Genomic DNA, 18546 nt, shown 5'->3' on the forward strand with positions numbered 1-18546 from the left:
CGCCCAACATCACCCCGCATCATTTTACGTGTCGGTGAGTGTGCCCCGCCCCTGTTCGCCAACCGGAAGATACAGCCCTGAGCATAAGAGATTAAGCAGTGATCTCAATTGAGGTGTAAATGATTAAAGAATTTGATAGGATGTATAGAGATAAAAACAGAGGATAACAAGAGATACAAGTAGGAGTAAAGCATACAATCCGTCAAGCCTGCTTCGTAATTCAACATGACCATGGCTGATCTTAAGCTTCAACTCCACTTTCCTGCCTGCTTCACAGATCCTTCGAGTTCCTAAGACTAGATATCTGCATTTCCCGGCATTAAACATGGCCAACGATGGAGCATCCACAACCCACTGGGGTAGGGAATTCCAAAGACTCACAACACTTTGAGTGAAGAAATTTCTCCTCATCTCAGTCCTACATGATCGACCCATTATACTGAAACTGTACACCCCCCACCCCAGTCTAGATTCCCCAGCCAGCGGAAACAACCTCCCTGTCAAGCTCCTTCAGAATCTTGTATGTTTCAATGAGAACACCTCTCATTCTTTTAAACTCCAGAGAATATAGGCTCAATTTACTCAGCCTCCCATCATAGGACAACCCCCCCTCATCCCAGGGACCAATCTGGTGAATCTTCACTGTACTGCCTCCACTGCAAGTAAATCCTTCCATAAATATGGCGACCAAAACTGCACACAGTATCCCAGGTGTGGTCTCACCAAAGCCCTGTACAATTGTAGCAAGACTTCCTCACCAGAAGAAACAGATTAAGGAAGTCCAGAACAAGGCAGCACAATACTAAAATTAGACCTAGGCCATTTAGGGGTGACGGCAGGAAGCACTTCTTCACACAAAGGGTAATGGAAATCTGGCCCTCTCCCCCTCAAAGAAGCTGTTGAGGGTGAGGACCTATTGCAAATGGCTCGGGTGCTATTTACAAGATTGCTGATAAAGCCAATCCTGTAGCACATGGAATTGTATGAATCCCAATGTGTATATTGACCAGTGAAGATAGGCTTATGGTAGACAGTAGTAAAGAGCCCATTAGCAGATTTCTCAAATCGCATGTCAAGGAAAAGGTGATTGTTAGACTGCTCCATTTTAAAAGTGAGTTTGAGTGCAGATGGAGCCCATCTTCAGGTGTGTAAGGAAATTCTTACATACAGCTACAGATTCAAATATAGCAAATGTATCATCTACATATCGAAAATATGCAAGGGGTAGACATTTAGGGGTCTTTCCATCGAAAACATGTTTCTCGTGAAGAGCAATGAAAATGTTACCAAGAGCTGGGCCTGGAGGAGATACCATGGCAACGTAATCTACTTGGGCATAAAAGGTGTCATCGAAGCTGAACTCAACTACATCAGTTGCTAAGTCCTATAAATACAGACTCAGACAATGTCTGGATTGCCGTGATATAGTGACAAGAAATAATCCTTGAATAGAGATAGCATGGTAGGTGGTTTTACCGTAAAAGTGGAGGGAAATCCTCCAACATAGAAGACTGTATTCTTTGGGTCAAGGTTAAGTAGCATGTCATCACCAGTTCCGGTTTTGTTGTATGTTGCGCTCTCCACAAGTTTTCCAATTTTAGGACTTACTAGACTGTAGTTTAAGATGCCGTACTGCAGGATCCTGGAACAGAGGAGTTTCCATAAAACACAGGACTTCATATGAGGAATTTACAAATTTCCTGTGGACTCAGCTACACAGGTGACATCTTTGCACTGGATGTTATTAGGGTTGTGGGAACCAGAGCTACCCAAACATATGTCAGAGTGTGCCATCAAAATATATGTATCATGGTGCTTCAGGAGCCAAATATAAAGTTGAAATTAATGGGGTGCATTTTACACCACCCCCACCTGTCGGCGTATTTGAAGGTAGGGGCACATGAAATAAAGCGGGCGGCCAGTCTACTGCCTTCCCGCTCACCTCAACCCTGACCCAATATTACTGGGGAGCAGGTAAGGCGTCAAGCAGCCTGCTCACCCTTGGGCCTATTTGGAGGCCACTAAGAGGACAATGAACTGCCACTTAAGGGCTTCAATCCACCTCCGCCTCAATTTTACATCTGCTTGGGATGTTGGAGGAATGGTGAACAGCCCAATGGCTTTGACAGTGTGGGCTGCTGTTAGGAAAGAAGGGGGCAGGCACCTTCTTTGGTGGGTGGGAGTGGTGTCCCCTGTGCCCACCAGGGGCACCAACCACCCATCCCCAAGGCAGTACCCAGCAGCTCTCCAGTCCCTGCAGAGATGGGAGCTGCAGTGGAGAGAAGACAAAGTGCATGAGGACAAAAAGACAAAACTAAAGACTCTGTATCCAAATGTGCATAGCATTCATAAAGTAAATGAATTGATAGCGCACATTGAAGTAAATAAATATGATCTAATAGCTATTAAGGAGACGTGGCTGCAGGATGACAGGGATTGGGTCCTGAATATTGAGAGGTACATGACATTCAGGAAGAATAGAAAGATAGCTAAAGGTGGAGGGGTAGCACTGTCAATCAAAGATGGCACTAGTGCAATAGTTAGAGATGACCTTAGTTCAGGAGATCAGGATGTAGAATTGGTTTGGGTGGAGAGAAGGAATAGTAGGGGAAAGAAGCCACTAGTGGGACTGGTCTACAGGCCCCCTAACAGTAACCACAATGTAGGACAAAGTATGCAGGTAGGAATATTCGGTGCTTGTGATAAAGGGCTGGCAATAATCATGGGTAATTTTAATCTACATATGAACTGGAAAAATCAGATTGGTAGTAGCCGCCTGGATGAGGAGTTCATAGAATGCTTTCGACATAGTTTCTTAGAGCACACATTCTGGAACCAATTAGAAAGCAGGTTACATTAGACTTCATATTGTGAATGCAACAGGATTAATTAATGACCTCAGAGTAAAGGTTTATTATGATCTTATTAAATGACGGAATAGGCTTGAGTTGTCAAATGGCCTACTTCTGTTCCTATTTTGTATACTCGTAGGACACATGAGATTAAATCTGGGCACCGGGGGTGAAAGTATGTTTAAATGGCCTCAGGGTGGGAAGGGTAGGGAAGGCCTGGTGGGGGTGGGGGTGCACAGTGGAAGCAATCGGGGTCTTGGGGAAGATGCCAGGGGATGGGGGTTGGGGAGGTTGTCCAGGGCCACTGGACCTTGTGGGGGGGGGGGGGGGGGCATGACTTCAGAAGAGAGCTTCTGATGGAGGCAACACCACTCCCCCAACCACCCCTTCCTGCCCAAGATCTAAGTCCATTGATTTTCAGGCTTCCCCTACGCAAGGTCAATCCTCCCGCCAGCCTAAAAATTGAGGCTGGGTGGGAAACAGTCCTTGAGTAGCCAATAATTGACTTAGGGGTCTTATTTGGGGAAAGGGCAGTCTTCCCATCTGGGGACTCGCCCGCCCTGGCGTAAAATTGCTGCATGGAACCCAGAGGAAATACCATTCCTTCAATTTCAGGCACCTCCTGCCTAAAACCCGCTGGCAGTGGAGCGTAAAATTCAGGCCACAGTTTCAAAATATGGAGTCTCTCATTTAATTCAGAGATGAGGAGGAATCTTTCCCCTCAGAGGGTCGATAATTTTTTTTTAATATTCGTTCATGGGATGTGGGCATCTCTGGCTAGGCCAGCATTTATTGTCCATCCCTAATTGCCCTTGTTCAGAGGGCATTGCTGTGGGTCTGGAGTCACATGTTGGCCAGAGCAGGCGAGGGTGGCAGATTTCCTTCCCTAAAGGACATTATTTTTAATGATAATTGTTTAATGGTCATCGTTCGACTTTAAATTCCAGATATTTATTGAATTCAAATTCCAACATCTGCTGTGGTGTCTGGGTCTCTGGAACACTAGTCCAGTGACATTACCAATATGCCACTGCCTCCCCTGAGGATTCTTTGGAATTCTCTCCTCCAGAGAGCAGTTGAGTCTGGGTCATTGAATATAGCCAAGGCTGAGTTTGACAAATTTTTGATCCACAAGGGAGTCAAGAGTTATGGATGGGGGCAAGCAGGAAAATGGAGTTAAAAGCTCAATCAGGTCAGCCATGATCTTATTGAATGTCGGAGCAGGCTCAAGGGGCCAAATGGCCCACTCCTGCTCCTATTTCTTATGATTTTATGTCATTTGGGCAAGGGGGATGGAGTATAAATATATAGCTCTTTACTGGTATTTTCACAAATATATAGCTCTTTACTGGTATTTTCACAAAGTGTGTATAACAAATAATAGATTTACAACAAACAGGAACTTCACAAAAAATTGAAAAGTCAAGTCCATGAATTACCTCTCGAATTTGATATGGTCAAAGTTTTTATTGTGGACTGTTTTCTCAGAGACTATTTTCATTTCTTCGTTTCCTAGTTTATAGACAGTAACCAGTTTCTCATTCTCTAATGCCATGCCCATGTAATCCTTGGAAGTCTGGTAACAAAGAAAAATCATTTGTACAAAATGTTAGATGACATACTTAATAATTTTTCTCCTTGTAACCTTCCTGATGTCCAAGAGAAGAATACTTACATCCCTGTTGCCTAGGTACAAAACAAACATGTTTTTGGAATCTTGTTGCTTACGCCTCCTACCGCCTCCTCGGGCTGGTAGGTTATCCGGTCGTTTGAGGTGTAACAGTAGAGATGTGTAAGCTTTTAAACCATCTAGATTGCCAGGAAGACGTACTTCAACACCAGAATTACCGTTGAATTTCATTGCCACATTTATCTACAACCACAGAGGGGAAAGGGAAAAGTCTTAGAAACTTACTCAATGGAAGAGAGAACATTACATTTCTATAGCACCTTTCACAACTTCAGGATGTCCAAAATGCTTCATGGCCAAAATAGTACAGTCAGAAATGTGGCTGCCAATTTTCACACAGCAAGGTCCCAAAAAAAAAATATAATATTGACAAGATCATGTGTCTTTTTTTTCAGTGATTTTGATTTTTTTTTAAAAATTCGTTCATGGGATGTGGATGAGGCTGGCTAGGCTAGCATTTATTGCCCATCCCAAACAGTCCTTTGTTCAGAGGGCATTTTCTTTCTGACTGAAGGGTAAATATTGACCTAGGACACAGGGGAGAACTCCCGTCCTCTTCTTCAACATAGAGTCGTGGGATTTATTTTCTTAATGCCATCTGAGAGGGCAGGGTGAAAGAACCAATGAGTGTAAATCGAATTAGGATCCAAATCAGCCTTGATCTAACTGAATGGCAGGATAGACTTGTGGCACTGAATGGCCTCCTCCTGTTCCGATGTAGCTTTATTGCTGTTAACTTCACGTATTATAATGCAGAAAGCATCAGCTTATAATAAATATGTGGGAAAATTCAAATAAATATCCAAAAACCTAGAGTTTAATCAATTTAATAACACAAACCTTATTAGCAGCTTCTCTGGCCTGATCAATAAGCTCCCTGATACGACCTATATTTTTGGAGATGTTATTGACAGGTTGTATTTGGCTTAAATCCTTTAGCTTCTTCACAAGGCCTGGCAGGGTATTAGTCAAATTTTTTACTGTGAAAGAGAATAAATATCAAATTTCAATGGTTACCACAAATGTTTGTTAGCCAAGTGTGTTCAGAATCACACAGCATAAATTATCGCACTTCTGTCTGCTCTTTCCCCATAGCCCTGAAAATTCCCTCCACTTCACATATTTATTCAATTCCCTTTGAGAGTTAGAATCTGCTTCCACCGCCCTTTCAGGCAGTAAATTACAGATCATAACAATTCACTGCGCTAAGAACTTACTCCTCAACTCACCCCTGGCTCTTTCACTAATTACTTTGAACCAACTAGATTTCTACTGGATTAGTTCCTGGGATCAGAGGGTTGTCCTATGATGAGAGGCTTAGTAAATTAGCTCTATACTCTCTGAAGTTTAGGAGAATGAGATATGATCTAACTGAAACATATAAGATTCTGAAGGGGCTTGACAGGGGAGAGACTGAGAAATTGTTTCCCTTGGCTGGGGAATCTAGAACACCGGGGCACAGTCTCAGTACAGGGGCTGATCATTTAGGACTGAGGTGAGGAGGAATGTTTTCATTTGTGAATCTTTGGAATTCTCTACCCAAGAGGGCTCTGGATGTTCAGTCATTGAACATATGTAAGTCTGAGATCAATAGATTTTTGATCTCTCAGGGAATCAAGGGATATGTTGAGCAGGCAGGAACATGCAGTTGAGACAAGATCAACCACGATCATATTGAATGGTGGAAAAGGTTTGTTGGGTCGTACCCTCTGTTCCTGCTGTTATTTCCTATGTTCCTATCTCTGTCCTCTGTTAGCTCACCTTTCTGTAAATGTAAATAGTCTCTCTATTTTACTCTTACCAAAACTTCTTATAATTTTGAATGCTTCTATTAAATATCTGTTTAATTGCTCAAAGGAGAACAATCCCAATTTCTCTAGTCCCTCCACATTAACTAAATCTCCTCATTCTTGGTACCACTCTAGAAAATTTACCCTGCACTCTCTCTAAGAGAGACATGATATATTAATCCAGCCTATATTAGAATGAATGGACATTTGAGGCGAGGCTGACATTTATTTCCCATCTCAAAGCTTTATTTTGAACAGTTACAGTCCATGTAGTGTTTTTTTAAAAATCAGTTTAATACAACTGAGTGACTTTTTCGGTTAATTTAGAGAGTTTACCACATCGGTTTGGGACTGGAGTCACGTGTATGCTCGAACTGGGTAAAACAGCAAGTTATTTCAATTTTATCACTGCAGGTGGTTGGGTGATAGTGTTTTACATTAATCACCAATAGGTACCATTTTACTTGCCTGAGTTTTCTGCTTCCCTTAATGCTATGTTAATAGCAGTAGTGTTTGTAAGATTCCCTGATGTCTTGTTGATGTTTCCTACATCGTTAATTATCGGCTGCAATTTATCCATCACTCTTGTAGCGATTTTAGTTGCTTCATCAGCTGCATCTTTTGCTCGGTCTAAAGTCTCACCAACATCATCTGAAAGAGGATATTGAAAATGTTTATTTCAGTAACAACAGGATATAATGTCAAGACGTCCCTTGAGTGTCAAAGGTTAAGTGTGATCTTATTGGGGTGTTAAAAATGAATACAGGATCTGACAGGGTAATACAGAGAAATGATTTCCTCTGGTGATTAAGAGCTCAGAGCAAGGGGCAATAACATTAAAATTAGAGCTAGGCTTTTCAGGGGTTGTTCTCACGGGGAGTGGCAGAAACCTGGAACTCTCTCCCTCCAAAAGGCTGCTGAGGCTGAGGGTCAATTTAAAATGAAAAAAAAAAGCTGCAACTGATGAATGTGTGTTGGGTATGTGTATTCAGGGTCTCAGAACCAAGGCAGGTAAATGGAGCTAAGGTATAGATTAACCATGCTGTTATTGAATGGAAGATGAGGCTTGGGGGGCTGAATGGCCTCTCCTGTACCTATGGGCAGAACTTTTCGCTGAGCAGGTGGGCGCTGCCCGACCTGCTAGAGCGTCAAATATCGCATAATGGCGAGGGTCCCAACATCATTGTGCATTCACGTGATACTTCGGATGGCAGGCGAGCGCTAAACTCAGAAGCATGCCCGCTGGCAATTAAAAGGGCAATTAAGCCCATTAACATCCCAATTAACAGAGAATTTTTGTTGCCCGTCCAATGTAACAGTTGGCTCGCAGGCAAATCGGCCAGGCGGCCTTTGCATTTTATATGAAGCCTCATCCATGGGTGGGATGAGGTTTCCGTAAAGATTTAAAATAAAAATAAATTTCTGTAGACAACATTTTCATGACCTACATTTTCAGGTGACTGATTATGAAGTTCGGACACTTTTTTTCTGGTTTCTGTGACCTTTATTTTAGGTTGTTCAGGTCTTCAGCTCCCCGAGGCAGCTCCCTGCCTTCAGGGAGCTTTCTGTCAGCGCTTGCCTGCGCTGACTTCAGCACTCGCCCTCCTCCCGCTCCCAGTGGCGCTGAGCCGCTAACTGGCCAGTCAGCGTGAATTCACAGTCGGCAATCCATTCCCCGGCAGATTCCGGACCGGCTGTTCGTGCCGCCCGTTTGACCTAAAAATCCAGCCCGATTACCTGAACCAGCTAACACATGACACGTGAACCCGTACCTCGATTTATTTGTTTAACTTTGTTCCGAAGTGATGGAAGATCCAGCAGTGATTGATTTTTCTTACGTATTGCACTGTTGAGGCGAGATTTTGCATCTTTAAGCTTCGGAAGAACAACTGAAAAACGACAGAGTTAAATTCATGGACAGAAACAAGGTTGAATGATTTTCAAATATTATTTGATTGGGAGATGTTGCTAACACACAAATAACAGAAAGAGAGTCTGGGGTGGTATTTAATCCAGGCGAAGGAGGCCTTGCCTGCCGGCTGTGTTGTAAGATGGGTTCTTTCGATGTCTCAATGATGAGATCTTGAGACTTGTATATTTAAGCATGAACCCTTTATTGTTGAACTTCAACTATTTGCAGATCTCAGGTTACTGTCATGCATGGGGCTGCTGCCTCCATGCAGGCTGGTTCCAGAGTGTTCTGTCAGTCTATTACCATGTAACTCTATACATTATACCACGGGTGGTGTTTTTCTCCTGTTCCACATTAACCCTTGCTCTTCCAAGCACCCTTACATTACAATGGCATGCAGGCACATCTTACAATGGGCTGCAGAACCACCAAGAGCCCCAGCTTGCCTCCTTTGGGGGAGGCCCACCATATTAAATGTTAGTCAGGCACTTAGGTGACTAGCGGTGGGCCTTCCCTGGGATCAAGGACCCCAGGAGTGGAAATCCGTTCCCCCAAGAGCTGCCGGCCAATCAGAGGCCAGCAGCTGTCTGTTGCAGGTGGCACCATTGTAAGCGGTGGCAGCTCTGAGCAACACACCCACCAGAGACCCAGGATCAGCGAGGGTTCCCTGGCCACAAGTGAGAGAGGGCAGGATGGGATCACGAGGTGGGAGTCATGGAAGAGGGGGGCTCAGCAGCGAAGGCAAGGGGGTGTGGCTTTCTGTGGGGCCTCCTCCTTCTTGATGCCAGTTTCCTCAATTAGGCACTAAGTGCATTTGGATGAGGGAACACCACACACCCCCATGCCACAAATACCCACATCCCCACTAACCCCCGCACCACCCCCCCCCCCCACCCCCCTGCAGCTGCCTAAAAGAAAACATGTCACGGCCTGCCTTTCGAGCTTTCCACATGGTGACTGCCCTGCCTGGCGCTGGTTGAATACCAGCAGCAGTGGGATGAGGCCCTAATTGACATTCACCGTCGACGAACCTGCCCTGGATGTAACTGGGGCAGATGCGAGAAGATGACAATCTCCCCATCTGGCAGCCTCCCATCCAATTAAATGTCACCCACAGCCCCACCACCACCACCAAAATCACCTTGGGGAGGGCATTGAATTTCACCCTGTGTAATGGGCCAACCCTCGGCAGGGTAGCTGATGCAACAGCTGTTCTGCAACTGTTGTTGTGTTTAAGATGGCTGAAAACATCCCTTTCAAGGATATCCTATATTCTAGTGTTTTTATTTTAGATTTCCAAATATCTTTTGTACATCTTTTTATTACCTTTTTTGATTGTTTGATATTTTGAGACTTGGCTTAATGTTGGATCATCACTGGGATCTACAGGGTATTGTATTAAATTCAAGTTAAATACTCTACCTGTGTCAAATTCCATTTCAGCTTCCTTTGTCAGGATAAGAACTTTTTCACTTCTGGTTTTTAAATCAGCTGCTTGGCCAGGCAAATTCTCCTTCACCACAGTCTGAAACCACAATAAAAAGTAGTCTTAATAAATAATAAGTCTGCACCTGCTGCTGAAACACTCAGCCATGTCTTTGTCACCTCCAGACTCCAATGCCCTCCTGGCTGTCCTTCCATCAAGCTGAACTCATCCGCAATTCTGCTACTCATACGCTAAACCTCACTAAGTCTTGTTCACCCTTCACTCCTGTGCTCGCTGTCCTTCACTGTCTCCCGCTCCAGCGATGCCTTGTTTAAAAAAAATCTCACAGCCTTGTTTTCCGATCCCTCCATGGCCTCACCCCTCCCTACCTCTGTCATCTGCTGCAGCCCTACAGCCCTCTGCACTCATTGCACTCCTCCAATTGTGGCATCTTTTTTTATTCATTCACGGGATGTGGGCATCGCTAGATAGGTCAGCACTAATTGCCCATCCCTAAATGCCCCTTGAGAAGGTGGTGGTGAGCTGCCTTCTTGAACTGCTGCAGTCCATGTGGTATAGGTACACCCACAGTGCTGTTAGGGAGGGAGTTCCAGGATTTTGAGTGAAAGAATGGCTGTATATTTCCAAGTCAGGATGGTGAGTGGCTTGGAGGGGAACTTCCAGATGGTGGTGTTCCCATCTATCTGCTGCCCTTGCCCTTCTAGATGATAGTGGTTGTGGGTTTGGAAGGCGCTGTCTAAGGAGCATTGGTGAATTCCTGCAGTGCATCTTGTAGATGATGCACACTGCTGCTATTGTGCATCAGTGGTGGAGGGAGTGAATGTTTGTGGATGTGGTGCCAATCAAGTGTGCTGTTTTGTCCTGGACGGTGTCAAGCTTCTTGAGTGTTGTGGGAGCTGCACTCATCCAGGCAAGTGGGGAGTATTCCATCACACTCTTGACTTGTGTCTTGCAGGTGGACAGGCTTTGGGGAGTCAGGAGGTGAGTTACTTGTATGCTAGCTTGGTGCTTCCTCCAAGTGATGTTCAATATGGAAGAGCATTGATTCATTATCTGAGGGAGGGCGGTATGTGGTAATCAGCAGGAGGTTTCCTTGCCCATGTTTGACCTGATGCCATGAGACTTGGTGATGGCATAGTGGTATTGTCGCAAGACTAGTGATCCGGAGACCCAAGATAATACTCTGGGGACCTGGGTTTGAATCCTGCTACGGCAGATAGCGGAATTTGAATTCAATAAAAATCTGGAACCGTGAAACCATTGTCGATTGTTGTAAAAGCCCATCTGGTTCACTAATGCCCTTTAGGGAAAGAAATCTGCTGTACTTGGTCTGGCCTTCATGTGACTTCAGACCCGCAACAATGCCCGCGGAACATGAGCAATTAGGGAATGGCCTGGCTATAGCCACATCCCATGAACGAATAAGAAAAAAACTTCATGAGGTCCTAACTATATACTGCAGTGCCGCACCTGTTGGTGGGACATCCCCAGGGATGGTGATGCTGGTGTCTGGGACATTATCTGTAAGATATGATTCTAATTGGCTAGTCTGAGAGACGCTCTCCTAATTTTGGCGCTAGCTCCCAGGTATTAGTAAGGAGGACTTTGCAGGGTCGACAGGGCTGAGTTTGCCATTGCAATTTCTGGTGCCTAGGTGGATGCCGGATGGTCAATCTGGTTTCATTCCTTTTCTGAGACTTTGTAGTGGTTTGATTCAACTGAGTGGCTTGCTAGGCCATTTCAGTGCATCCCCAATTTTCATCATTCCATCACTGGCGGCTCAGCTGCCTACATTAAGCTTTAGAAGTTCTCCCTTAATATCTCCATCCCTCTATCTCCCTCTTCTCCTTTAAGAAGTTAAAACCCACCACTTTGACCAGCCTTTTAGTCAACAATCCTAATGGGCTGAACTTTGCCACTTTAGTGTTTTTCTGGATGTCAGGACCATTTTCAAACCCAACTGCCACAGTAGGGGGCCTGTCAGTCCAATCTTCTGCAAGGCTTCCAGTTAAGAACCTGCATCCGGATTGCTGTCCAATGGGCGATTGAGGAGGCAGAAGAAAAAAATTACATGCAAATTAAAGGGCAGCTGTGTCTGTACTGACAGTGTTGCTGAAATGAATGACACAAAGGAGGACAGGGAAAAATGGATTTGGGAGTAGGTTGAGGAACTGGTAGCCATCTCTGTACAGCGACCATTGCCTGTGACTGCAGACTCCAGCAGCTACCCTTGCAATGACCAGCCCCTGCTTGTGAATGGCCTCAGGCTTGCCAAATTGCAACTGTAATGTCTAGATTGCTTGTTATTTTCGTGCTGTCTCAAGCTCCCACCCTGCACTCGCCTTCTGTGAGTTGACGAGCGCAGACACTGCACCACTAATAAAATACCATTATCCCTGACAATTGGTTCACTAACAACTCAACTGGCTTCCTCTGGCTGCAAGGTGAATTGCTGCTGCACACACGAGCTGTTTCCGAGAAAAGCAGGAAGAGGCGGAAACATGACTCCATTCCAATCCAAGGTCATTTTTTTTTCCAATTTTCACAGCCTTTCCCACCGCCTCATCTCCAAGAGCCTGGGAAAAATCCCCCCCAGTAAGAATATTTTATTTTATTCTTTCACAGGATGTGGGCGTCACTGGCTAGGCCAGCATTTTTAAAGCACATCCCTAATTGACCTTCAGAAAGTCGTGGTGAGCTGCCTTCTTGAGCCACTGCAGTCCAATATATAACAGGACAAATCAACTAGAAGCAGGGGGAGGCCAGAGAGCCCCTTGAGTCTGCTCCGCCAGTCATTAAGTTTATGACCGATCTCATCTTGGCCTCAATTCCACTTTCCTGCAAAATCCCCTTATGAGGCTTTGTTCAAATTGTATTTGGTAATCCCCTTATGAAGCACCTCGGGGTGTTTTATTACATTAAATGGGCTATATAAATGCAGGAAGAAAAGCAAAATCCTGCGGATGCTGGAGATCTGAAATAGAAACAAGAAGTGCTGGAAAAACTCAGCAGGTCATCTCCACAGATGCTGTCAGACCTGCTGAGTTGACAAAGACCAGCCTGGAAAGCAGGCAGCCCGGAGTCTGATGGAATTCATCCAAAATGGAAAATTCCACATTTTTGTTCCTGCCTTCGTAATAGCAAAACAGGACAGAACTCCTGTAAACTTCTTGCGACAACCAGAACTTGCATTTAACTAGAAATAAAAACAGAAAGTGCTGGGAAAACTCAGCAGGTCTGACAGCATCTGTGGAGATGACCTGCTGAGTTTTTCCAGCACTTTCTGTTTCTATTTCAGTTCTCCAGCATCCACAAGATTTTGCTTTTCTTCCTGCATTTATATAGCCCGTTTAATTTACAAAACGCCCCAAGGTGTTTCATAAGGGGATTACCAAATACAATTTGAATCCATAAGGAGATTTTGCAGGAAAGTGGAGTTGAGGCCAAGATGAGATCGGTCATAAACTTAATGACTGGCGGAGCAGACTCAAGGGGCTCTCTGGCCTCCCCCTGCTTCTAGTTGATTTGTCCTGTTATATATTGGACTGCAGTGGCTCAAGAAGGCAGCTCACCACCACCTTCTGAAGGTCAATTAGGGATGTGCTTTAAAAATGCTGGCCTAGCCAGTGACGCCCACATCCTGTGAAAGAATAAAATAAAATATTCTTACTGGGGGGGATTTTTCCCAGGCTCTTGAAAATGAGGCGGTGGGAAAGGCTGTGAAAATTAGAAAAAAAATGACCTTGGATTGGAATGGAGTCATGTTTCCGCCTCTTCCCGCTTTTCTCGGAAACAGCTCGTGTGTGCAGCAATCAGAAGAAGCCAGTTGAGTTGTTATTGAATCAATTCACTCAGCTTCAAACTCCCCCATTACCTCACCACCCCCCCCACAATTCGCCGTACCCTCTCTAGTGCTGTGGTTTCCTCCAGTCTCCACTTCTCCAAGAGCTTAATGTCCTTCCTAAAGTACAGTGCCTGAAATTGGAGTAGCACTCCAACTGAGGCCTAACCAGTGGTTTACAGGCTATATATTTATACAATTTAGTGCATGTTTCTATTTGACCACTACGAGCACTTGACCAACTGCACTTTCTCCATTGCTCTAACATTTACCTGCAAAGCATCATCTGCTGCACCTGCTGCTTTGTTGGCCGCTGCCTCTGCTGCATTCACTGCGTTGATTATGTTCTCATAGGCATCGGAGGCATTGAGAACACGTTGGATTAAGGCATCTTGGTTTACTTCTTCTGTTGCTCTGTTACAACGTAAATGGTTTAAATTAAAGTCAAAACTTTCATAAAAAATTCTATATAAATATACTTACCACAGTAATGCATCAAAACTCCAGATCAGCAATTAGGACACTTAAAAACTAATGGGGTACACATTTAAAAAAATTTGGAACCCTCTATCTTACAGATGACCTAGCCTTTCAAAGAAGTTTATTTTTGACGAAGTTGAACATTAAAAGCTCCTAGTTAAACTAAACGCCTCAAGAATCCAAGGTTAATTAAATGCTAGGCCAGAAATGAGTTAAGATCCAGGATAATGCCAAAATGAGGAGAGATGTTGGCAGGGGCGGGGAGGGGTTGCTGCTGGGAATGTGTACATAGTTCTGGGCCTCTGAGAGTTGCCAACCCTCCAGGGTTGCCCAGGAGTCTCCAAGGATTATCGATTAATCTCCAGCACACTGCTTCAAGGAACCCCACCGACAAAATACTGGGGCATTGAAATTATTTTTCATTAACTTTTGAACAACATCATTAATTAGATATAATATTATGGGAGATGGAGAGAAAAGGCTGTTTGACTGACAGTCAAGAAGCATCAAATCAGATTCAGGAGAGTCTGATGGTTTTCAGATTGCCTGCAGGGAGGCGATGTGTCAAGAGGGTTGGCCAATGGCAGGAGGGAAATATGAAAAGGTCATACTATGCTACCTCCAGCAGTATGTCCGATCAGAGTTAGTAATTCTATTTGGCCTGTCCACTGGTCTCAAAGCAGCTGTTGTAGAAAGCCCCAAAGTAATTTTGCTGAAACTGAAGAAGTGAGGTGCCCTTTGGTTTTGTTGTCAGGGCCCCTCAAGACTTCCTGCATCTCAGTGTCTGGTCACAAGAAAATGATGCAAGAAAGCCCCCTCCTCCCTCATTTAATAAGCGCATTGTGTACATGTACCAAATAACAGAACAATGTTATAAAAAGAGACACGTTTACATAGTGCCTTTCATGACCTCAGGATGTGCCAAAGCATTTGATAGCTAATGAAGCTTTTTCTGAGGTGTAGTCACTATTGTATTGTAGGAAACGTGACAGATGATTTGTGCACAGCAAGTTCCTACAAACAGCAATGCGATATTGACCAGATAATCTGTTTTTGTGATGTTGATTGAGGGGTAAATGTTGGTCAGCACATCAGGGAAAACTCCCCCCGAACTTCAAAATAATGCCATGGGATCTTTCACATCCACCCAAGAGGAAAGACATGGCTTCTCAAAAAAAGGTACCTCTCACAGTGCAGTATTCCTTCAGTATTGCACCAGAGTGTCAGCTTGGACTCTGCTCGTGTCTCTGGAGGTGGGACTTGAGCCCACAACCAAAGACGAGAACGCTAACAACCGAGCCATGATTAGCAACCAGATCAGGGAACAAGCATCACAGGTTGCCAGCTTCCCTTTTCCTGAGCTCTGCACCTAGGAGATGGCTAGAAAAATATGAGCTCTGTGTTATTTTCTCCTACTTATTGTCACTCCATGCCATGCATCTTCCCAAGTTGAAAGGAGCAGCATGATTGAGAATGGTAACATGTGAGAGACTAACTAAGCGGGAATTTTCCGCTCCCATTTCTGGTGGGTGTCATTGCGCATGGGAGCGGAAAATATTGGGAGATAGCAAAAATCTGTTTCACGTCATCGTAAAACTAGCCAGTCTGCTTCACCCAAAAATGGAGGGCCGCATGTCCAGCCAGTGATCGTCCACTCCACCCATCAAAGGAGGGCCGTATTTCCCGCTACCACACGTCAGGAAAGCTAATTTCAATATATTAGAATCTCATCATACGCCCAGCTCACCGGAATCGTTCCCCAATGCTGGATCATGAGCTCACATCAGCATGTTTCACAGCTGTACATAAGCGACGTACACCTGGCGATCTGCACTTCGCTCTGGACTTCGAGGCTTGTTTGCCTACCTTGCTTCGGGCAGCACTCAGGGTCATCAGCGCCAGGCTTCGCAGGCAGCACCACATCACTTTTAGAGGGGCTCACGGGCAGGTCTCTGCCTACCAGACCAGACAGAAGGCGAGGGTGGCTTTTCAACAGATGCAGGGCTAGGGCTTGTTTGGGGAAGGGGGAGAAGAGACCAAAGGAAGAGGCTGCAGGGTGAGGGCTGTATTGGGGAAGGGTGGTAACTCAAAATGTGTGTGGAAGCACATGTTGATCTGCACAAGTGGCCTCAAGATGATGATGGCTGAGGAGGCAGTCTCCAGAGGAGATGAAGCCAGATGGTGAGGGTGTATGTGAGAGAGTGAGAGGTGAGGTCCCTTGAGCTGGCAGTGAGTAAAACATCAGTGAATGTGAGATGAGCTTGTGAGTGTGTAAGTTTAGAGTGATGAGATGGTTGACTTACCCTGGCGGCACGGATGACATTATTCATCCTCTTTCTGCACTGAATGGCCAACCTCTGCTGTGCAGCATTGGCAGTGACCTCCACTGCCACTGCCTCCCAAGCCAGAATGGAGACATTACTGGACCTCTTGCAGCCAGAGTAGAGATAGAGGACATCCTACCAGATCTCCAAAAGGCATTTCAGTGACAGGTCACTGAACTTTTCTTGCCTTTGGGGCCATGTCTTCACTGAACCAATTCTGGGCTGCAAGTATTGAGGACTGTGTGTGCGGCTGCAGTTTACATATGGCACCCGGAGTGAGGAAATGATGAGGTAACAGTGTGGCGGGCAATTCAGAGGCCACCTTCCAGCAATATGGTATGTTTCCTGTGGCTGCATAATTAATTAGGCAGACGATATGGCACCAAAGCCCGCCCTTCTGGATGGTGGGCAAAATGTCTTTTTTCATGCCCACCACCGCACTTAGTGCAACTCAGGGAAAATTCCGGCCCTAGTCTCTCTCCTCCAACATGCAGTAGATAGCAAAAACAACTCACTAATATATTGTGCCAATCTGTTTTTGTTGTGTACTTTTTCAGCCAGCGAATGTTATTAAATAAGAACGTAAGAAATAGGAGCAGGTGAAGGCTATTTGGCCCCTATAGCCTACTATACTATTCAATAAGATTATGGCTAATCGTCTATCTCAGCTCCACTTTCCTGCCCTATCCCCACATCCCTCTCACCTCTGGAGTTGCTTTGACAACTGATCCAAGTTTTCAGCATGTTTCTCAGCACTAAGCACAATGGGCTCCTTCCTTTTTGCATCTGAGAGCTTCTTAACTTTGTCTTCGAGCAATGATATGGCTCCATCTAACTGAGCTCCATGTTTTTCATAATCCTAGTTAATAAAAAAAGATTACTATGAGCACAAATGTGAAGTTTTATTTGGTATCATATAAAGTGCTGGTGATGAACGCTTTCTCTTACCTCCTGACTTTCATCCAACATTTGAAGCATGTTTTTCAGATTAGTAAGGGTGACATCAATCTTTTGAAGCAAACTTGAGACTTCTGCCTGCTTAACATCTAATTCATTGTGTTTTTTCTGTGAAAAAAAATTAGCTTTTGACTTTCTGTATCATGTCTTCATATTAAAGACTCTTAATTCACACTATGAAAGGAGATACTTTCTAATGTCTCCAGGAATGTTATTTGGCCACTAGTGAGTGCTCCGAATGGACTGACAGTCGATTTACTTCTCTTCCTTTCTTGTATTTTTGTAACCTCCTCCAATTCCACGCCCCTCGGAGCTCTATGCATTGTGTATCCTACCATTGTGGACCTTAGTTCTGGAATTCCCTCTTTAAGCCCCTACCTCTCTCGCCTCCTTTACGGCACTCCTTAAAACCTACCTCTTTGACCAAGCTTTTGGTCATCTGTTCCAATATCCTCTTATGTTATTTGGTGTCAAATTTTGTTTTATAATGCTCCTGTGAAGTGCCTTGTGGTACTTCACTATGTTAAAGGCACTTTATAAATGCAGATTGTTGTAGTAGTGAAGTAGCTGCTCCATGCTTTCCTGCAGTGAAATTGTTGCACTTGTGATTTCCCTAAACAGGATGTCATTTGCACAACTAACAATACTACTCTACAATGGTGCATATTTACTAGAGCACCTCTAGCCAAATCAATGTTACCACATTTGTTCATAAGACATAGGTTAATTAAGGCCATTTACAATTTAAACCACACCATCAGCAATAAATGCTGACCTTGCCAGTGACACCCACATCTGTGAAAAAACAAATACATAAAAAATTCTAACCAACTCATTCATTCTCCTAAAGATTACCAAAGTCCTAGATCACATCAAGATTCAGCCTGATATTGTGCCATATTCCACTTTTCAATCCTGACCAGCTTCAAAATAGTTAGGAACATTCACTTTACAGGCCAATGACTTTGGATGCGTACAGCCATTATCAACAAACAATTGCCTACACATAGTGCCTTTAATGTAAAAAACCAATAGAAGATATTTCACCGAGGAAGAGTAAAAAAAATTGCGGTGGGGTGGGTGTTGTCCAAATGTCAAAGAGGTGTGTTTTAAAGAAGGTCTTAAAGGAAGACCAGGTGGAAAGGGGAGGGGCTTTGGGAAAAAATTCCAGAGCAGAGGGTCGAGACAGCTGACAGCACAGTTGCCCATCTCTGTAATCTTTTCCAGCCCTCTTGAGATATCTGTGGGGGGAT

General features: G+C 44.5%; 1 protein-coding gene across 1 annotated transcript in view; it reads right to left on the reverse strand.

Moving 5' to 3' along the window:
* Positions 1-18546, reverse strand: part of LOC121279009 (laminin subunit alpha-3-like) — a 509546-nt gene that overhangs the window by 55196 nt on the left and 435804 nt on the right. Inside the window, exons 51-60 of the mRNA XM_041189741.1 lie at positions 17285-17401; positions 17041-17195; positions 13805-13946; positions 9667-9769; positions 8105-8221; positions 6801-6983; positions 5383-5522; positions 4528-4725; positions 4292-4428; positions 1477-1642 (exon numbers count right to left, since the gene is read on the reverse strand). Of these exons, the coding sequence (XP_041045675.1) occupies positions 1477-1642; positions 4292-4428; positions 4528-4725; positions 5383-5522; positions 6801-6983; positions 8105-8221; positions 9667-9769; positions 13805-13946; positions 17041-17195; positions 17285-17401 (1458 nt within the window). The remainder of the gene's footprint in view (positions 1-1476; positions 1643-4291; positions 4429-4527; positions 4726-5382; positions 5523-6800; positions 6984-8104; positions 8222-9666; positions 9770-13804; positions 13947-17040; positions 17196-17284; positions 17402-18546) is intronic.

This window comes from Carcharodon carcharias, chromosome 6 (assembly GCF_017639515.1).
Source record: "Carcharodon carcharias isolate sCarCar2 chromosome 6, sCarCar2.pri, whole genome shotgun sequence".
NCBI lineage: Eukaryota > Metazoa > Chordata > Chondrichthyes > Lamniformes > Lamnidae > Carcharodon > Carcharodon carcharias.